Source organism: Pleuronectes platessa, chromosome 4, assembly GCF_947347685.1.
Source record: "Pleuronectes platessa chromosome 4, fPlePla1.1, whole genome shotgun sequence".
Taxonomy (NCBI): domain Eukaryota; kingdom Metazoa; phylum Chordata; class Actinopteri; order Pleuronectiformes; family Pleuronectidae; genus Pleuronectes; species Pleuronectes platessa.
The window spans coordinates 3,790,972-3,811,451 of record NC_070629.1 but is presented as its reverse complement, the minus strand read 5'-3'; the positions used below and the strand labels follow the sequence as shown (position 1 = coordinate 3,811,451).

The 20,480-nt window shown below is 41.4% G+C and overlaps 1 protein-coding gene across 1 annotated transcript in view; it reads right to left on the bottom strand.

Annotated features, from left to right (window-relative positions):
• cacna1ba (calcium channel, voltage-dependent, N type, alpha 1B subunit, a) overlaps positions 1–19,749 on the bottom strand; it is a 130,474-nt gene extending 110,725 nt beyond the window's left edge. The window contains exons 1-3 of the mRNA XM_053420375.1: positions 18,881–19,749; positions 15,948–16,054; positions 13,492–13,631 (exon numbers count right to left, since the gene is read on the bottom strand). Coding sequence (XP_053276350.1) covers positions 13,492–13,631; positions 15,948–16,054; positions 18,881–19,139 — 506 coding nt within the window. The 5' untranslated portion in view covers positions 19,140–19,749. The remainder of the gene's footprint in view (positions 1–13,491; positions 13,632–15,947; positions 16,055–18,880) is intronic.
• Positions 19,750–20,480: the final 731 nt, after the last annotated feature.

Sequence of the window (20,480 nt, the reverse complement as noted above, 5' to 3'; positions counted from 1 at the left end):
GCTGGCTGCTGTCACTACTCAGTGGGAAGAGAGCAACCAAACTGACGGTACAAGTTAAAAACAGGTGATCTGAAAATTCACAAAATGGTGTCTATCCATTAAATGAATTCAATGTAATGAGTCTGCTGACTCATCAGTGGCCTGACTCGGTGTGTTACAACAGCTGCAATTAAATAACAGCAGCAATGATGCTTTATTCTATTTTTTTTATTCCTTTCATTTAATAACTCATTGATCTTTATTTCAAAGTTAAATGTTGAAATCGAATATTTCCTATGTAATCATTGTTATATATAGTATGGAAGCTTTTTTATCCAATGTTTCTCTTAATGATCTTTCCTATTTCAACTGTCTTCATTCATTATTTTTTTATTTGACAATTGATCTGATGATTATGTGCAACGTGAAAACAGTTGAATGACTCAACATGTGATTTAATGTCTTTAAGCACAATGTATTCAGTTTCATGTGCTGCTTTCGCATTCGCATGGTTGACAGGAGTGATAAGCTGTTTCCGGTGAAAAAGCTCTGATGAGCCCACTCTGGGGATATCCCTCCTCATACAGCCTATCTATGGAGCCTTTTAGCCTCTTTTAACCCATTAGGCTGGATGCAAGAAGCAGTGGGGCTAAGATATCCATTTACAAACTAGTATGGCAATCAGAGGGTGCATACCAGGTCCCAACCGACCCCTTATGAAATCAGATTTGTATCTGGATCTAAATTGCACAAAATCCTAAATATCAGTTCTCTAAATTTGCCTATTTTTTTCAGCCATATCTATGTGTAAGAAATTAAGGAAAATGTTGAAAAACAACTTATCTCACAATGTTAAAGAAAGAGAAAAGGATTATTCCTGGATCTGCAACTTAATGTGATGTGTGGCTTCTTCCCTGAACTATCCCACATCCGTCCACCAAGTTTTGTGGTTCCAATATTTGTTGTGTAATTCTTTTTGATTTATCATATTTACTGAACTATATTTCAGGAGCTGTTGGATCCCCACTGTGTGCTCTAATATTATCTGGTGTAATATCTTATTGACTGTTAAAATAATAATGCTCATATTTAATGTCTCAGCTGATAACTGAAGTGATATTTTAAACCATTCCAACCCTTATATTTCAAGAAAAGGAGCAGATATTGATTTGAACTTGTGTGTGAATCCCGATAGTTTTCCTGGGTGTTATCCTGTGATTTCTCTCTTGGCGTCCTGCCTCTCAGTACCTATCAATAGAGGGTCTACTACAGCATTGTGCTGTATCACCTACCAGTGGCACTGTGAGTCTGTTGGGCAAACACAGAGAGCCAGCAGTCCCTGGTGTTGTTTCAGAAGGGAAGTGTGGATGCTGCTGAGAGAGAGCCAGGATCTTCTGTTGTTCACAAGGCAAACGCACAAACTGTCTGATATCACAACCAAACCAATATGCCCTGTGACTATGCTGCTATACAGTACATGTGATGTGAGTGAGACTACTGGGATCACAGACAACATTTTTTTTTTACCAGAAGTCAAGGCTGTGAATAGGTTTCATCCCATTGACCACCATCCACAAAACCGTGCCTCATGCACTGAGGCTGCAGCTAGAGATTGTGCATTCATCTCATATATATAAAAAAAGAGGACAGCAATGTGGAGGAAGGCAAGCGCAGTTAAAAATTCTGGCTTTGTCTTTTGACAGAAGACAAGAACAACGTAACAGATTTTAGAACAATAACAAAGCTCTGTTTTGCTAAAGAGGAGTAGATTTTGCCATAAATGATAGTTACAAGAAACTTGCACAACACTTCTCCGTAAAATTCTAATTTTTGTTCCACAAGCAGCAGCATTTCTCTTGAGAGGGTATGGTAAGTTTTTGTTTGACTTAATTTTAGAAACATCAGAATAACTATATATTAGCAGCAGCAATTTACTTAAGTGAGCTGAAGTGTGTGTGTGTGTGTGTGTGTGTGTGTGTGTGTGTGTGTGTGTGTGTGTGTGTGTGTGTGTGTGTGTGTGTGTCTTCTCATGCAGTTTATAATATCCAGTCCAAACCAAAGTCCTTCTATTTGAGTGTGGTTCTGATGCCTTGTGTCTTTGTTTTTGAAAACAGTGATAGTCAAAACTGTTTTCTAATCTGATGTCTACATGCTGTTACCAACATATGGGCCTAAATGGGTCAACCACAGTGAGCGCTCTCAATTTTTTTTTTGTCCTATATTTATGAACATTTTGGTGAACTGGCACCATTACATTAGCAGTTCCTGTTCACAGTGCAGGCACACAAATATCACTAAATGACATTGATACTGAAGCATATTCTGTTAGATGTCTATGAAGCAGAGTTTTAGACATTCATTCTCAATGGACAGCACATATAATAATATCCTTGGGAAGTTAACACTGAATCATTGGCTCCACCAAGGGGGATATGTTTTTAGTTATGTTTCCCTAACAGTCAGCAGTAAAAATCAAAATCTACTGGACAGATTGACACCAAGCTCGGTGGAAGAATTGGATATCAGTCAGTTAAGGAATTTTGTTTAACTTTCTCTGCAGTGTTTCCAACATTCAATCTGTGAAAGTGCTGAATGTGCACTCACATTGTGTGTTGTCACACACATCAGATACCTGTGGTGGCCCTGAGAGCTCAACGAACAGCAAGTTAAGAAAACACATGCAAGTTGACAAAACACAAGCAAAGTAAGAAAACATCTTCATCAAGTTCACAACACAACTCAACACATTACAGAAACGCGATGCAAATAGAGAAGAAACGACAACGGAAGTGTTTCCAGAGGACAGCTAAAAGTGATGGACACTGCTGCCACAGCAGACACAAAAATGTCCAATACACCATACAAATTCGGTTTCACACAGGGGTCGGCCACCCACGGCTCTGGAGCCGAACGCGGCTCTTCGGCCGCACATCATCCTGGGGCGCACATCATCCTGGGGCGCACATCATCCTGCAGCGCACAACATCACCGCACATCATCGTGCGACGCACATCATCCTGCGGCGCACATTGTCCTGCGGCGCACATCATCCTGGGGCGCACATCTGCGCACATCGTCCTGCGGCGCACAACATCACCGCACATCATCGTGCGACGCACATCGTCCTGCGGTGCACATCGTCCTGCGGCGCACATCATCCTGCAGTGCACATCATCACCGCACATCATCCTGCAGCGCACATCATCCTGGGGTGCACATCGGCACACATTGTCCTACGGCGCACAACATCACCGCACATCATCGTGCGATGCACATCGTCCTGTTGCGCAAATCGTCATGCGGCGCACATCAAAGGAGGAGGGTTGGACCTAGAGCTAGAAGTTCCACCCCACTTAACAGCCTTTTATTAAATTTGATATTCTAACATTTAACAATACAGGACATAATCGATTTATGTATGTGAGTCTAGATACAGCATTAAAGTCATGAAGTTATTTTGAGAAATGATGGTCTATTTGAATGCCAACATAAAAAAAAAAAAAAAGAATCAACAGAAGAATACGGAAGCGTATTGCATTCACTTTTATTTTTTTGGGCATTTGTCTCAGAATTTAAAAGAGATAATTTTCCTAGAAAAGTGAATGTAATACGCTTCTGTAGAAGAAAGCTTATTTTAAGTTCTAAACATATTTTAAGTTAGGTTGTTTTTTTCTCACTTTCTGTTCATCCTATAGCGACCATTACATTATGCAAATTAGGCGATGACGTCATTTAGCGACATCTAGCGACTTTTAGGACAGCCAATAGCTACTTTCCTTACTGAGGAGTTGGCAACACTGGAGCCACAGTGAGCTCTGAGCACGGAAGAGGGTCCGATCTAGAGACATGCCGTCTTCTCCTGTTAAACTGAATAAACAGCGCTAACAAGCAAGCCCCTGTTTGTGAGGCAATGTATTGTCCATAGTGTGGTAGGAAACCTTTACTATCAAAAGAGACATTTTGCCTCCAGAGCCGGGTGGCAGACCCCTGTGTGGAACCGAATTTGTATGGTGTATTGGACGTTTTTGTGTCTGCTGTGGCAGCAGTGTCCATCACTTTTAGCTCTCCTCTGGAAACACTTCCGTTGTCGTTTCTTCTCTATTTGCAGCGCGTTTCACTATTTGCAGTGCCTGTGTTTATTTGCTGCGCGTTTCTGTAATGTGTTGTGTTGTATTGTGAACTTGATGAAGATGTTTTGTTACTTTGCCTGTGTTTTGTCAACTTGCATGTGTTTTCTTAACTTGCATGTGTTTTCTTAACTTGCATGTGTTTTCTTAACTTGCATGTGTTTTCTTAACTTGCATGTGTTTTCTTAAGTTGCTGTTGGTTGAGCTCTCAGGGCCACCGTAGATACCTAATGACAGGTACAAAGAATACGGGGTTCTCGTGTGAGAGAAAGAACTGCACGGCATGCAACTTACAGGAACGCAAACGAATGCAGCTGAAACTATGAGGTCTGACTATCTTTATGGATGGTAACAACTTTAAGGACGATGAGTGCGTTAGCGAGCATGTTGTAAATAGTGCTGCACACAGCTATACAATGCAGTAACAGAATAAAACACAAAGTGAAAAGATCCATTATGTTATTAAGCAAAGCGTAGAAAATGTTTTGGTTCATGATGACAATGTGGCAGGACAATCTAGTGCATGGCGAGCTGCCACAGTCTAGATAATTGATGGGAATCCCTGCTTTGACATGGATAGGGCATTAGCCTGGGTGGTGTTTGACTCCTCTTAGGTAAAAATGTACCTCCAACCCCCGTAATGCATATATCATGTAGGTTCATGGTTAAAAATACCATAAAGAATGATGAACAGAACTACAGAGGAGCAGTGAATGGCTCATTGCCCAGTTATTGCCATAATGTTTATCCTGTCTGAACATTGCTTCACATTAACTAACATCACACTCAGTGAAATACTGGACCGTCAACCTTTAAAAGGGTTAAAATCATTCAGCCAGGTTGAGCTATTACACTGATCCTTAGTGTAATCTCTATTGCTTTATTATACTAAAACAAAATCTTATCTAGGTTGCAGAGACTCACAACTGTACATTTACTGTACAAAAACATGACCTTTAGTTTTCTTTCGGATAAAACAGCAACAAAACAACCATTGAGTCTATGGCCTATTACAATTTTAAAACCCTATAGACGTGGTGTCACCAGTAAGGCTCTAATCAGGGTGACCATGGATGCTGATCAGCTGGTAACTTAGCGAGCTAACCCAGCAGGTCCAACCCCACAGTGTGGTCCTCGGGTCACAAGATGTATTACTGACTCGGTCCACTGCGTAGTCAAATATGTGTATCTGATCCTAAGGGACCCACGGAGACGCACTTTGGAAATGTACGACTTAACTGATGTGAGACTCTGCACATCCTGAACACTGCCTTGAAACACTTACAGGGATTTAACAAACCTAAATAGAATCACAGCAAGTCGTCCTTCTATTGATTTTGGATGAAACACGTCAGTAGGAGTCTAACTTACTTTCAAGATACATAACAAGCAGGTGTTCAAAATAATTCTGTCATTTTTACTTAAAACGTATTCATAGCAAGCCATAAAATGATGTAATAAACTGATGGAATAGCCCAGGTACATTAGTCCATTTGATCCACATGAAAACTGGTCATGGGGCTCCTCAGCCAGAACCTCCTCCATATTCAAATGAGACAAAGATGCTGACTTGTGGCTTTCAGGGTCAGATGCTGGGAATTCGCCCAACACAAATGATTTCAGACAGATTTTCGGGGCAAGACAGTCAAACAGCAGTTTAAAAAAATTGTGTGTGAAAGAATAATTAATAATGCAGTATCTCTATATTTAATCTCTTCAAAAGAATACAATCTTGAGCAGTAGAACGAGTGTTGTCCTATAAGCTGTGTGTGGCAGGCTGTAATGTAGGGAGGAGCCTCTGCAGAAATCCAACAGCAGCTGCTTTGATCCAGTCAGCTATAAAGAGGAGTGCTGGAGTGAATCTATTCGCTCTGCTTTCAGATCAATACACTATTGATCTGGATGGGAGCACAGGGAGGCCGATATATCCCCTTATTAGCAACTCCCCACATCTTACTGGAACATGCTGGAGGTCGGACCTGGCCTACGGGACCTTAATCCAGGCTCTACGGTTTACACAGCCCACCACATGATCTGATTAGCAGCTCATGAAAAATGGCTCAGGCCCATGCCTTCAGTGCTAACACATACGGTATGTGTGTGCACTGGGATCAATTGATGGCATGTTCAAGGTGGTAATGGCGTTATACTGTATATAGGATTTCCCTAAACTACACATAATTTATCTTCAGCTCTTTCTGTGTAAAACAGTGGTAACACTAGCATCTGTTTTCTTAGGCTTAGTCATTGTGATGACCAAAGTCAAAAAAAAAAAAAAAAATGTAAACACACTGACATGGCTAAAACATATTCTGATGTGACAGAGAGGTTGTAAACGAGTCAATCACAGGCCCATAGATTGTTACAGTGACCGCCCACTTTTAGAATGGCTCTAGTTAATTTTTCTAGATTTCAGCTTGACAAGCAAAATTTAGTCATGTCATATGAAAATTTGTACAAATTGTTAAATACCTCAGTAGACAGCTTTCTCCAGCTTTTGTTGCTATTTTTTCTCTGTTGTTATTGCAAACAGATAAGATCATTTTGTGTCGACCAATTTCTAGCTGAGCTACAATGCAGTTTGACAAAGGTCCGATGTAAAATGTCGACTGTATTGTTCCATGATCACACAGGGGGAGGCAGATACACCAGTTTGTTCAGCCACCGTCGCCTCAGAACAATAAAAAAAGAAGTTGAGGGACTTTGCCATGACTGTCACTCTCCCCTCCACCTGCCTTTCTTGGTATTTAAAAAAAATGCCCTGGATAAAATAAAACATGAAACACATCATGCACTGAATATGGCCGATTCATGATGTAAGAAACAAATTGACCTCAAGTTTAAAGACATATTTACATTTCTGTTGAGTCTGGTTCAGACAACTAATTGATTAATTAGCGATTTTGACATATGTTGGTAGATGTTTAAACACAGCCAGAGTAGCTGATTTCTACTCTAACTGATCTTTATTTCAAGCTTGGCTAAACATGTACTAATTCCAGCACTCTAATGAAAACTTAACTTAAGAATGATATTGTTCCTACAATCACATGAAAAGAACATGGATGAACCACATAATTCCTAGAAAGGGAGAGATTGCTTTCACCCAGCTCTGCAACTCTATCAAAAAAAGCACTTGGTTGTCTTAAAGCCAGGGTGGGGGAATGTGTGGCCCTCGTGCTGTATAAGGCATGTGAAATATTTTGAACCACCACATGAGGTAATTAAAAAAAATACAAGAAAGCTACTCAAGAAAAGAAAATAATAAATATATTAAAAAGAAAGAAAATAACAAAATAAATGGTCTGTATGTGCCTGTCAGGTCACAGTAGAGGGTGAAGAAAAGTAGCTGTTAAATGTCATCCATCACCATGGTGACAGTCAATAAGTGAATAGTAGATGTTTCCAAGAGAAATTGTTTTTGGTTGAAGTAAAAAAAAACAGAAAACAGTGTGTCTCATTTGCGGGTAAGAGCTCACATCATCATTACAACTGGAAACCTGCAACCAGATGAGTTGCCAGGACGAATACTCTTGGATAAAGTTATTTCCTGTGGGGTGGCTGTGGCTCAGGAGGTAAATGCATATATCCAGTCGTTTTAGCAAGTTTTGTGGCGAGTGTGCTAATAGCTAAGAAGCTGAAAACTCCTTCAGGATAAGAATGAATGATTGTGACTTATTGTTGCAGTGCAGCTGTTAGAAACAATAAAGGTAAGATTGTTACAAAGTATCAGTTTGTCTGATATGACAGAAAATACTGAAATAATGTTGAAATAATGATGAAACAACATGACAAAACAAATACAGACCAAACGGACAAGGCAAAATAACTGTCTTTAAAAGTCGTGCATGGATCTAAACAAAAATGAGGATTTGTTTGGGCAATTGTTTTGTCTATAGACAGCTGTAATTATCATCATCACAACCATCTGACATCAGATGCCTCGACTAAGAGAAGCAGCCCAGACCTTGCATCAGGAGGTAAATGCATTCAGTCATTTAGTGCAGCTCCCCAAGGATGTTATAAAACTGAAAAGGTTCCCCACCCAGCTTAGACCTGGAAATGTATGGTTGGTTGAAACCCCCTTTCCAGCAACAACTTTTTCTCAGGAGTTGGTGGAGAGCAAATCAGAGCAAACAGGATACTGAGAATTCATCATGTGGACACAAACATGATTGCACGGGAGTTGTACAAATGTACAACTCCCGAATATACCTTGACCTGGATGACTGAGTTACTTCACAGGGATGTATGCTGCATGGATGTGGATGAGCCAGTATCAGTGATATCTAACAGATGAGCTCTTCTTGTAGTTGTAGCACTTGCAGAGCCAACCCATCTTTTTATATACCTAAAAGGAAACATGCAAATGTCCACACACTGACGACTGATATTTAAATCCTGTCAAGATGCACTGGATGCTGATAATCAGTGACTCATTGCTAATGGCTAATTACTATGGGATTCTACACAGCACATCCTGCAGGAAATGGGCATCGTCACAGAGAAGTGATTGGTTTTCATGGGTGTGTGTATACATGTTGAATGGCGCCTGACTGCATGTGTATTTCTTTCCAACAGCATGCTATCTATGTGATTGATGCAATGTCTACCTTGACAACATGGCTCAACCTGTCAGTGTAGACTAGAGTGACACTAAGATTTGCAGAATGCTCCTGCAGAGCCGTCTAACCACCATGTGGCCCTTCAATTATGGTTATCATGTCAGCCTGCTCAGCTTCAATTCAATCATGCCAGCTAGAGCCGCTCCCATCCACACACACACACACACACACACTACTCAGCACATTCAGATGAGACATAAGGCACAAACACACAACTACACTTTGACTGTTCCAATATGCTAAGAGGTTGTTTTTTCATTAGCTTTTACTATAAATCTCACATTTACTATGTCACGTACATGCAAGGGTTTTTAATTTCTGATCAAACATTTGCACTTTGGTTTATACAAACATTCAAACTCAATTACCTAAATGATCTCAAAATATCCTGTATGGTCTGGTAGTACAATTTGCTTATCAGCAAATGAAAACATAAAAATAGAGGTGGGCAGCAGTGTAGAAATTATTACCAACCATTTTTAATTCTACCTTTTAAATGTCTGAAACCCCCACCAAGGGTGTGGCTGTTTGCTAACAGGGTAATAAGCAGATGCTGCCTATCTACGGATTCAAAAGCTGGGACAACACCGGCTGCTATTTTTGGTGAATGAGATGTGTCTTTGTGCTCAGATGCACAACAGAGGAAATTTGAGAAAAGCTCAGTATTATACAAATATCTTCTGAGGCTGTGTGAGTGACAGCCAAGTGAGAGCCAATCAGGATCAAGTTGCCATCCATTTTTTTTTAACTCCTTCAGTCCAATTCCCTACCAGCTAATAATAACACTTATTTTGGGTTAAGGTATAACTCAAGCGAATTTCAAAATGTTAGAAATCTTTCAAGAATCTTCCACTCACAATTAAATGCCGCCTCATCAATAGTGCAATTTCAAAAGACTATTTTCACTGGTGGATGAATCCCCATTCGGTGGTGAGTATTTATAGTAGCAGTGTGTAATAAATGGGATTAAGGGCTTGTCAACACAATTTCTGCAGATATTTTTTTTAATGGATATTTTTCATCTCAATTAAAAAAAAAAACTGTTCACATAACTTTTGTTTTACAAAATATCCCAGCCCAGAAGGAAACAAAAATGTATAAAAAAATCCAAACAAGCATGCCAGGCCAGTAGGTGGAGATTTAGTGTCCATTAACAATCTATCAAATACCAGAGAAGAACACTGTGGTACCGTCGGGTGAGGCAGACATCTACAAATGCCGGTAATGTGCTGCAGTAATGCTAACTTTACATGCAAACTTGTAATTAGACGTAGCAGTATTACGTTACCAGACGTAGATAAACCAGTTTATAACCATCATTGTTCTTGCTGTTTCTGGCTCATGCTCGCTACACAAAGCAACAGTGGAAATGGGTATCATTAAGATGTGATGTCGTTGTTTCCAAAATGCTCTGCCAGACAATCTGTACTTTGGAATGAGCAAAATCCTTGTTTCAGTGACTTCAAACACTGTTTACGTGTTGAGTAGAGGCCCGAACGCAGAGCAAAACGTTTGGTTAGAGAAATACCTGCATGAGTGTGGACAGGGTGTGAATCTACAGTGTGAACTCATGGTAATAAAAGAACACCGGTGTGTTTTATTACTTTTTAGACAATCATAGAGCTCTCAGCTTTTGGTTATATATAATCAAGACTAAATTGATCTATAAATTGGATTCATTGAAAGAAAAGATAAAGTATATAGAGTTCTATCAGTTTGAAGCTTTTTAGTGTTTTGAAAATTCTGCATTCAATTGTAAAAATAAAAAAATGGACTTGAACTAGTTTAAAATCTTCTTTGAGCCAAATTTCACACTAGTGACATGAATAGTGGGGAAAAGGTGGGGAAACAAAACATTATGGTTTGCTTTGGCACATATGTGACACTAGGAGAAAAGATTATTGAACTTACAGAAAAACACTGGTGTGGTCGGAAGGCATCTCTGTATCATTTCCATCAAGAACAGACTAATTCCAGTGGAGGGCATTTATTATGATTTCCACTGACTGCTTACCCATCTTAGGAATTGCAGCTCAGTGACTTCCAGTGGGAGGGGCCAGGGCGTTGATAAGGGGTTGGGGAATTGGCAGAGGCTCTGTTTACTGCAGTGAGGTTCCTGACACAAACCCCAATAGATGGGCCAAATAAATCTCTGTGTCATTATGTAGGAGAGGCCAGACCATCCCCTGGTGGAACGCACAAGTGCCCAGGGACTTTCTACTGCGTAACAGCATCCTCCATCCCTACACCCGCCCTTCCCCACCAACCCCCAACACTCCAGCCACCTCTCCTCTCCATCCCCCACAACAACAGCACTATTCCCGCACTCTCTTTCTCATCCGGTACCAAGGGATTCTCTCTGTTTACTCCACAGACAATCAGTGATGACAGAATGAAACTGGTCCAGCAGCATTCTTTTGAGCTCATGGACCATTTCTAAAGCATCAACCACTAACATACAGGACATGGATGAAGTGAGCAGTACTGTCATCATGTGCTGACAGGATCAAAGTGAACATTACACCAGTTGAAAAGCCCACAATGATCATCTGTGAACATTTTAGAGCCATGTCAGTTTGACATAGTGCAGAAATAATGATCAATTCAATTGGTTAAATATTGAATTGATATTTTGACCTTGCTAATAAAAAATACTGAGCCTTTGCTGGTTCCAGTTGGTTAGAAGGTATCGTAGATTGGGCTCTTGTAACCGTTTACCATTTTAAAAATGAAACCATTCATTGATTAATCCAGGAAATAAATAATAGCAGCAATTGCATTCCCATCTGCCTGCGCAACAGTGATAAATAACAGCACCCCCCAACAATAAGAACTCTAAAGCTTCAGGACAATTAAATGACTGGTATCTTTCAAGACTGGAGCCAAAGTGTGGGAACCACTCTTTGCTGATTTCATACTGTAGTTTCAATCCCATAAATGCACAATAAAAAAAATATTTTTCCTTTTTCTGTTAATTTTGAAGTAAATAAATCTAACCCCTGCAATACACAAGCAGTCCCCGTGCTTTTCTACAAATTCTACCTTTCTTTAAATTAATGAAATACAAAGTATAAAGTGTATCCCAATGACCATAAGAAAAATAAGGTGTAGCAGCACTGCGATGATTAGGGGCCTGTTGTAAGAAGCAATCTCAACTTACCCAGAATTTGATTTCATCAACCTACATTGACCGTCTATAACCTGTACTGCAGCTGGCTCACCACAGGTTTTCATATTTAGCTACGGGCTTGTACATGTGAGAGAGATGTTTACAACTACATTATGAAAACAAATGCTGATACCTGCATGTTAATTCAGATATAGTGATATCCAAAAGTGACATTTAACAAGTCAAATATAAATTATTATTATTATGAGTTCAGTTACAGTTCCACTGTTGAACAGATATTGTAATTCAGTACTTCTGTCGGGAATCAAAAAATATGTTGAATTCAAATAAAATGACAATATTTATTAGCCTATGTTTTAATTTACTTTGATTAACTATCCCTGTCTTCTTCTGAAGCTGTATTTGAAAACCTGAATGGACCCATGATAAGTCAGGAAAAGTAAAACCATTCAAAATATCTTCTCCTCTTTATATTTCTCATTTTACAGTAAACGTTTTGTCCCTGTCAGGATCTGTAGAATGATGTCTCCAGCGATCTATTTGGTCAGGAGCAATTGATCCAAGATGATTTATGAAGAAGTGCACCAAGGACTTGAACCTTAAAACCCAGACTTAAACCTGAAGTTACCCTAATTACCAAAGACCCTGCTTCATAGTAGTTCCAATCAGAGCTGGAGACATCTAAATTGAGGATCCAGCAGAGGTTTCACAGGAAGGATGTTACATGCTCTTACATGCACACAATCCCAGACCAGAAACTAACAAAGAAGAAAGAAACCCAGATCACAACACACTCAAGGATACATGAATAGGCCTATGAAAATCCCAAATGGATGGAAATCCCTCCTCCTGCCAATCAGAGTCATAGAAGTACAAAGTCAAGCTCCACCAAACCAATCTCAACATAGGCAGTTCGACTTTAAGAAAAACTGAACTTTTTTGTTTGCTGTGTTTGAGATCATGTGGCAGCATTCTAGAGGTACTGTATATCTGATAACAAAAGGCTGGCCGCCCCCTGTACAGAGCTCCAGTGTTTTTGCTTCATGGTCCACATTTGTGGTAGAGTACATGTAATGTAGGAGGCAGAGTTGTTCTCCTGTCCTTTATCACTCCTTAGTCACAGCATGTATCAGTTGCTCTACAGTTTTGCTGAAACATATAAACACTGTCTAAATAATAAAGTGATAGAAGCATTATCACATTGTTTAAAATACCCTCAGACACAGTGGCTCAGTTTCTTAGAGGTTAAGAAAGCAGCTCTTTGTGCCTTCGCCTACTGAAAATGCGTAATAACTGTTAATTAAATGTTAAATGCGTTATTGATGGAAAATTTGGTAATGGAGCACCAGAAAATATATATTTATCTGAAATTGTGTGTGTACAGTAAATTCCCTTGCTCCTTCTGCACATCATCTGTTGACATAACCACCTTAAGTCTCAATTAATTCAGAGGAGAAGAAAACAGAAAACACCCTGCCATCTGAAACAGCTTGGCTCGACAGAAATGTAGCAGAGAGAGGGAGAGAGTGAGCGAGCAGAGCCCCCCCCCCCCTCACTCGTCATTAATCGTTGCTGCCCATCAGCTCTGTCACTTAAGAGCTGTATAAGCCATTAGGCCAGTGCTACTCACCCTGTTAGGACCACCACAAAGTCCATTACATTCCAGCCATTACGTAGGTAGGAGCCTTTGTGAAAGGCAAAGCCCAGGGCGATGATCTTGATACCAGCCTCAAAACAAAATATTCCAATAAAGTAGGGCTCAGTGTCGTCCTGTGAGAAGAGAAGAACACCGTGAGAAGGATTCATCAAACCACACAATTGCATCTGGCTGTGTCAATAAAATCAAATGTTGGCCCATTAATGTCAGCCACCTCTAATACAATGATATTATTTCCTCAATTGTTTCAGTGTATCACGCTGTAACTCTGAAGATGTGATGTCTTGGATTTTTTTTTTTTTTCTGTGAATTTTGGGAGTGTTTGACTCACTCCATTGGACTTCAATGAGTCTATATTCAATTGGTCGATTCCAATATTATTGGATGTCAAATTTTAAATTTGTCTCTTCAGCCGTTTTTTGACATTAACTCCACACTTCTCCACAGTTTGCCTTTCACGCATGAACAACACAGCAGGAGATTTTACGCTAAGACGTGGTCACAGCGACCCAGAGAAATCTCTGGATTGTCAGGTGAGGGGCGGAGATCACATATTTCTTCTTTATAGCACATCAACAGAGCCCTTTTCCCCAAAACACTATTCACATCTGCTTATATTCATTTTACATATTCATGCATGACACCTGTTTTACATCCAGACTTTTTTTTTGTTACACTGTCACGTGTGAGAAATGTCATCAACAGCCCACTTGCTTGTGGTGATCCTGAGGAGGATTTCTTGCTGAGCTCATTACATTTTACTTTTATTGATTAGTTCAATTTGTAAAATATTTAAAACCCAAATCATTCAATACATTTTGAAACACTGTGTTTGGTGTATGGTAGAATTTTCTGAGGGGGTCCATTGGGGGAGCTTGTATGTACTTCTAATGTCCTGGCTACGTCCCTGCCCAGTAACTACTCAGTAGGAATCAAGAAGCCTTTTTTGTTAAGAAATTAGTCGATTCAAACACACACTTATCGGACACAACATGAAAGCCAGTTTCCTGTTTTAATGTTGTGGCTGATTATACCAATTTAGTTTATTTCAGAGAGTCTGGGCAGAGAAGAAATGCATTCCCAATTCTTTCACGAATTGGATCCAAACCACATTTGGAGGTGGAGTTGGAGGCTGAAACTCGTTTCCAATCAGATCTCAACACATGTCCAGATGCTCAAATTGGATCTCTAGTGTCGTCTGAGTCCCTCGCACAGCGACACACAACAATCGGTATTCAAGAGCGTGGTCTTTCAGTTTGAGCGCATGATTTGTTGAATTTATGTTCAGATTGTGTATTACTTTTCATCAAAACCCTGTCCTTGCACTCAAATAACCGGCTGAATACCAGAGACTACACAACCTAGCCCCTTGCAATTTCTAATGCAGTTCTCTTTTCAGTTCTTTAGAGGCGTTCACATCGATCATATCAGTATCATTCTGCTGCATACAGACATTTGAAATGTTTCCAGTGTTACACCAGCCACTGTGTTTTGATTTTGTTTGGTTTTGGCTTTAAACAATGTTTTTAGCGTGTAAGGAGTAAACAGGCTAGAAAACATAACAGATCTGAAACAAATAACCCACTGCCTGTTGCAGTTAATTTTGTTGATCAATAAATCATCTTAGTCATTCTAGTAGCTCAAAGGACAATGGTTCCAGCTGTTCAAATGTTTGTATTACTGCTTAAATAACTGGGTGAGACTGTACAACTGTATAAGAGAGAGGACTGTGTCATTTTCTGATAACAAATCTGATCACTTCATGACTTCTACACTGTATCTGTGAGACAGAGTTTGAGCAGATCACAGAGAGTGGATCAATGAAAACTGGCAGCTGGGGAGGGGGCTCAGGAGTGACATCTGACTCTTGAAAGAGCCCTGCCCCTGCCCATGCCTCTGCCTCTGCCAGATCTTTGTTTGTACAGGAAGACTAACTGCACTACCTTCTTTAATGGGAAAACTTAACGAGAGAGCCGGTGCAGGGGAAGGGCACAGTGGGGGTAGCCGGACGTAACGATACACAGTTGGGATCAACGGAAGCTCTGCAGGGTTCTGCTTGTCCCCTGCATTACATTCAAAACATTTGTTGTGGTATTCATGAAAATACGGTCGCCCAACTTCCATAGAAACATTTAGTATTTTCTGTTGAGGTAAACATTTTCAGGAACAAGTGCAGACTGGATTAGGCAGAGCAGCGAAGCTGCAGCGAAGACTTCGGTCTGTGACTTCGCTGCAGCTGAAAACAACCAGACCACCACATCTCTTTGAGCTACCAGTTCAAGGATGAAGAGGCACCAAAGACATTCACTTTACAAAGCAAAAATAACAGAGCAAAGCAACACTGTGACTGCATGGTTCTATCTTTTCCACTTTATGAGACATGAGGAGCTGTACAGCGGGAGATAGGAAGTGGTCTTGTGGCTACTTACCAAGCGCTCTGACATCGGGGTTTTGTCTGAGGCCGGTAGGTGTTGCTCCAAAGCCAGCACAATGCAGTTTGCTATGATGGTGGCCAGGATCATGTACTCAAATGGAGTAAGAGGGTCAAGGAACTTTAGAGGATTCACATTCACAGGTTGCTTCACAAGCAAACACAAAAAAACACCATTGAATTAATTACATGAAATACACAACAAATAAGCAACGAAAACAAAAACAAAACAATCTTGAATCTTTAGAACTGTCTTCTGCACCTGATCTGTGGCGTGGTGCTTGTTGGTGTATCTTTCTTACAGAAGACCTAACAGGGGTCATCCTTACAATTTTAAAGCAGCTACAGTTACATTTCACAGCAGTCACTCTTGTTTGCCTTGCTCATGCCTCACTGTTAAATGTCTGCTTATTATAATCAAATGAAAACGTCTTCTTTCTGTCGTCCACAAGAAATTCAAACAAAAAGAGTCCACAGACTCAACAGACCAGGACGCGTCAAACCCATAAGGTTCAATGGCCAGTCATCATAAAGTCTGTGCACACCGATTCTGTAATCACTTCACAACTAACCCAATTAATCTTTTCAGAACAGCCAGTGTGCATATCAAGAGTACTTGCAGCTGTGGCTCAGGGGTAGAGTGGGTTCTGGGGTTGTAATGTTGCTGTAGCAAACCAAAGCTTGACTCATAGCCAACACAATTGCCAGTTATGTATAGGGTTGAGAACTGAAATCCAATCAGGCATTGATTACAACATGGCCACTCACTACCCGTCCGAATTACAATGCAGATTTCAGTGTATGAGCTATGTACTGAAACGGGCAACACAAACCTCACAGCATATGTCTCATTAACATAACATTGAACTTTGATGGCCACTCGTTCTACATGGCTCTGACAGCACATGACCTGCCTACAGTCAGCTACCTCAGACATGAGTTGAAACAACAACAAAATGTCCAAAGCTAAACGGTTGAAAGTTTGGCTGTATTTCATAAGAAGTGACACCGCTATGTGGAGCAAAGGTTCAAAAACAATTCTGTGTAAAGGGAGGAACACGACTGACTTACTGAAGCACCTGGCTGTGTTGTGTGACCCCATTGTGTGACCCCATGTCAAGCACATCAGCCGACAGTGTGGGCAGCCCTTTTTGAAGTACTGGAAAGAACACACCCAACACTGACTATATAGCAAAAAAATATGCTGATGTCTTGTAACACTAACTGCTCAAACAGTACCACATTAAGATTGGTATGTAGAAGTCTGTTTGAGTTTTCCTCCAAAGCCACAGAGGACATCATAAAGCTGCTTTCAGTTTCAGTAGTAGTTCTCATGACACAGAACAGAGCTCAATGTGCCCCTTTAACCACATTGTCCACAAACTAGATGGGTTTACTGTATATTTCGTGTGCAGGCTTTTCATTCTTCATGCAGATAAGTTCATACATGGTCCTTTTCCCTGTTGAACTAAAACAATCACCTTTCTGCCACAGTCAAAAACCTGTTGGGATCCTCATCAATATGCAACCTCTTTGCAGCACTGAGGCTGGGAGGAGAGTTTCTAGTTACATCAAGAAATGAAACAGATTTGTACAGCTTATTGGGCATCTATATTCCCTGCAGTGCACTGCTGCTGGGTCATTAGCACCACCACTCCAACATCCCCTCTGGGCCGCCCCATCTCTGCCAGGAGGAGGGCCGGCCAATGGACTCCAGCTGATGGGGGCCACAACAAATCATCCCGCAGCGCTGCCATGATTGCTCTGCTTTAGGACACTGGGTCAGAAATGCAGCGTGACATCAAAGCATTATAGATGTTTGCTCAGCACCAGGGGTAATCACCCAGAGACTTAAGCAATGGAGGCTATCACACAACATAATGTGAAATAATTGCAACACCTATAAGACTCATTAACATATGAGTCAATGGTATTTACCATTGACTTTTCTTTAAAAACTTATCAAAATCCACACCAGTGAGAATTTACTCCTAGTCAATGCACAAAACTCAACAGTCGGCGTCCGCGCTCAAACAATCATTCACTGCAGACTAAATCAATAAAAATGCACCTGCAGCCAATTCCAAATGCATCCTGCTGCATTGTATTGCTATGGCTTGTTTGTTTGGCGTCACACCCATACAGACTGCCACCAGCTCCATGCTGAGGCCAGGCTGCGGCTTGCAGGAAGTTCGGCACTCTGGACAGCACCATCTGCACACTTACACCAGCTCCACAGGGAAATGGCAGCAAGACAACTGCCGTCCAAGTAAACTTCCATAGGGGTGTTCCCAAATCTATACATCAACTTTACATTGACTCTATAGAGCTCTACTGAATTCATGAATACAGCAGTGGGCGTGATCTGACCAGGTTCCCTCAGCACGTAGGAACAAACAACAGAAAGCTTCTCCGTCATATCCCTTATCAAGTGAGTCAAGAGGATATATATCATATAAATCAAGAACATATAAAACTCATCTATAGGATACTTGGCATAAAAGCAACTTAATAACTTTAGCGAAAAATGAATCACAATACTAGCAACATCTTGTGCTATACTGCCTTTTGGTAGTGTCTGTTCTGTTAAAGTTTGGCTCTGTAAGGTTCCTTAAACGTAAAGTAAAGGATGTAAGATCTCTCTCTGAACTAACATCTGATGGGATGATCCAGTTTGTAGCACCAGGTCCTGGCTCACACTGCAGCCCTTCCCTCTGCTGAAAGCTCTAGAGTAAAACAGTAAAGAACCAACTATGGGAGTTTGAACATGTAGTAATATAAACAACTCTTTGCATGTGGTATACAACTGGTATACAGGCATAATGAGAGGCTGCGTCCTCTCAGAAAGGTAAACCTTTCTAACCCCTACCCTATCCCTATCATATTGTATCTTATGCCGGTGAGCATGGAACCTGAGATTGGAAGGATATGGCCATTCTGTGATCTTTTTGGCATATTTCCGTATGATGTTGTCCTCGCTGAAGATGAACAGAGAGCGGTTGACGGTGAGGCAGCTCTGTTTGACTGGGATGGGGTTGTAAATGGCCATTGTCCTGGCTCTCTGGGCCATCGTCTGCTTGTACACCCTCGGGCCCCCCGGTGGCCCTGGCTGCCGGCTGGCCCCTCTGGCCGGGCCCGCGGGACAGCTGCCTCCATAGCGGCTGGACAGTACGTCTTCGAAGCGAGCCATTGCGGGATAGTGCGGGTGTTGCTGGAGAAACCAAAACTGACAGCAGAAAATAAATGGATAAGAAGCATCACAGCACACACGGTCGTCTTTTTGGTGCTGTGGGTCCTTTAGGTGCGTGTATCAGAGTACAAGAGTCATACAGCCACAGGCACCGCAGCAGAGGGGGGCTGTGTTTCCTCAGTGTCCGGCTGTTCTCTCCTCCAGCCCGCTGCCTCCCTTGCTCTCACTGCCCCTCTCATCAAACTTTACATGACCATCTTCCACCATGCATCACCGGTCATGGGTGTTCCTTCCTCGGCTGACTGTCCTCAGACACACACTCACTCACACACACTCACACAGTCACACAGGCGTCAGCTCTACAAGTCCATGCCACAGGATGCGCCTTCCGCCAAACCCCGAGTCAGAAACTGACTCTTTAACGCGCCACAGAAAATGACAGCGAACCGTCACAGCGAGGACTCAATTGAGATGTTCCTCAAGAAAACATCCGCAGGCAATATCGTCCCTGTCAGCGGTGAAGTCTCCCTCCTCGACCCGCCGCGTGTTTACAGGTGAGACCGAGTCAACCCTCCGCCGCCGCCGCTTCCTCTCCAGCCGAGAACCGAGGGGAAATCTGAGCCGTGCGCTGAGCTTCCGTGAACTCTCCGCTGACGTGCGTGAGGAGAAGACGCCACTTTCATCATGAACAGTCCACCCCCCCCCCCCCCCCCCCCCCCTCACCCACCCTCCACGTGACCGCGAAGACGCCAGCCAGTGGCTCCACCTGGCCCGGCCCTATCTCCATAGCAACAGGGAGGATGGAGGAGAGTTGCTCCTCAGCATCACGAAGTTTCTACATTTCATCACTTCTACATCTGACTTAAAATATCTATGGAGGTGAAGTATCACCACTTCCTGTTTTTACTGAGTGTTCTTTTATTTCTCTGTGCTCTATTAAGCCCTTGATTTGTTTGTGTGTGTGTGGGGGGGGGGGTTGCATTGTATTTATGTGGAGCACTTTGTGTTACATTTTATTGTCGTTATTATAGTTATTATTAAATGAATAATGTAATGCCATATATTTATGTTATTCATATTATATTCACTATAATAACCAATCTACCAGAGCTTAATATGACACTTACACCAATGGTAAATGGTCTGTATTTATAAAGCACCTTTCTAGTCTTGATGGCCACTTAAAGTGCTTTACAATACAGTTTTATATTCACTCAGTCACACTCACATTCATACAGTGCATCTATGTGCAGCACTTTTCTCTATGAGAAGGGGCCAATTGTGGTTTAGTATCTGGATGAACCGAACCACCGACCTGCTGGTTAGAGGATGACCGTCCTA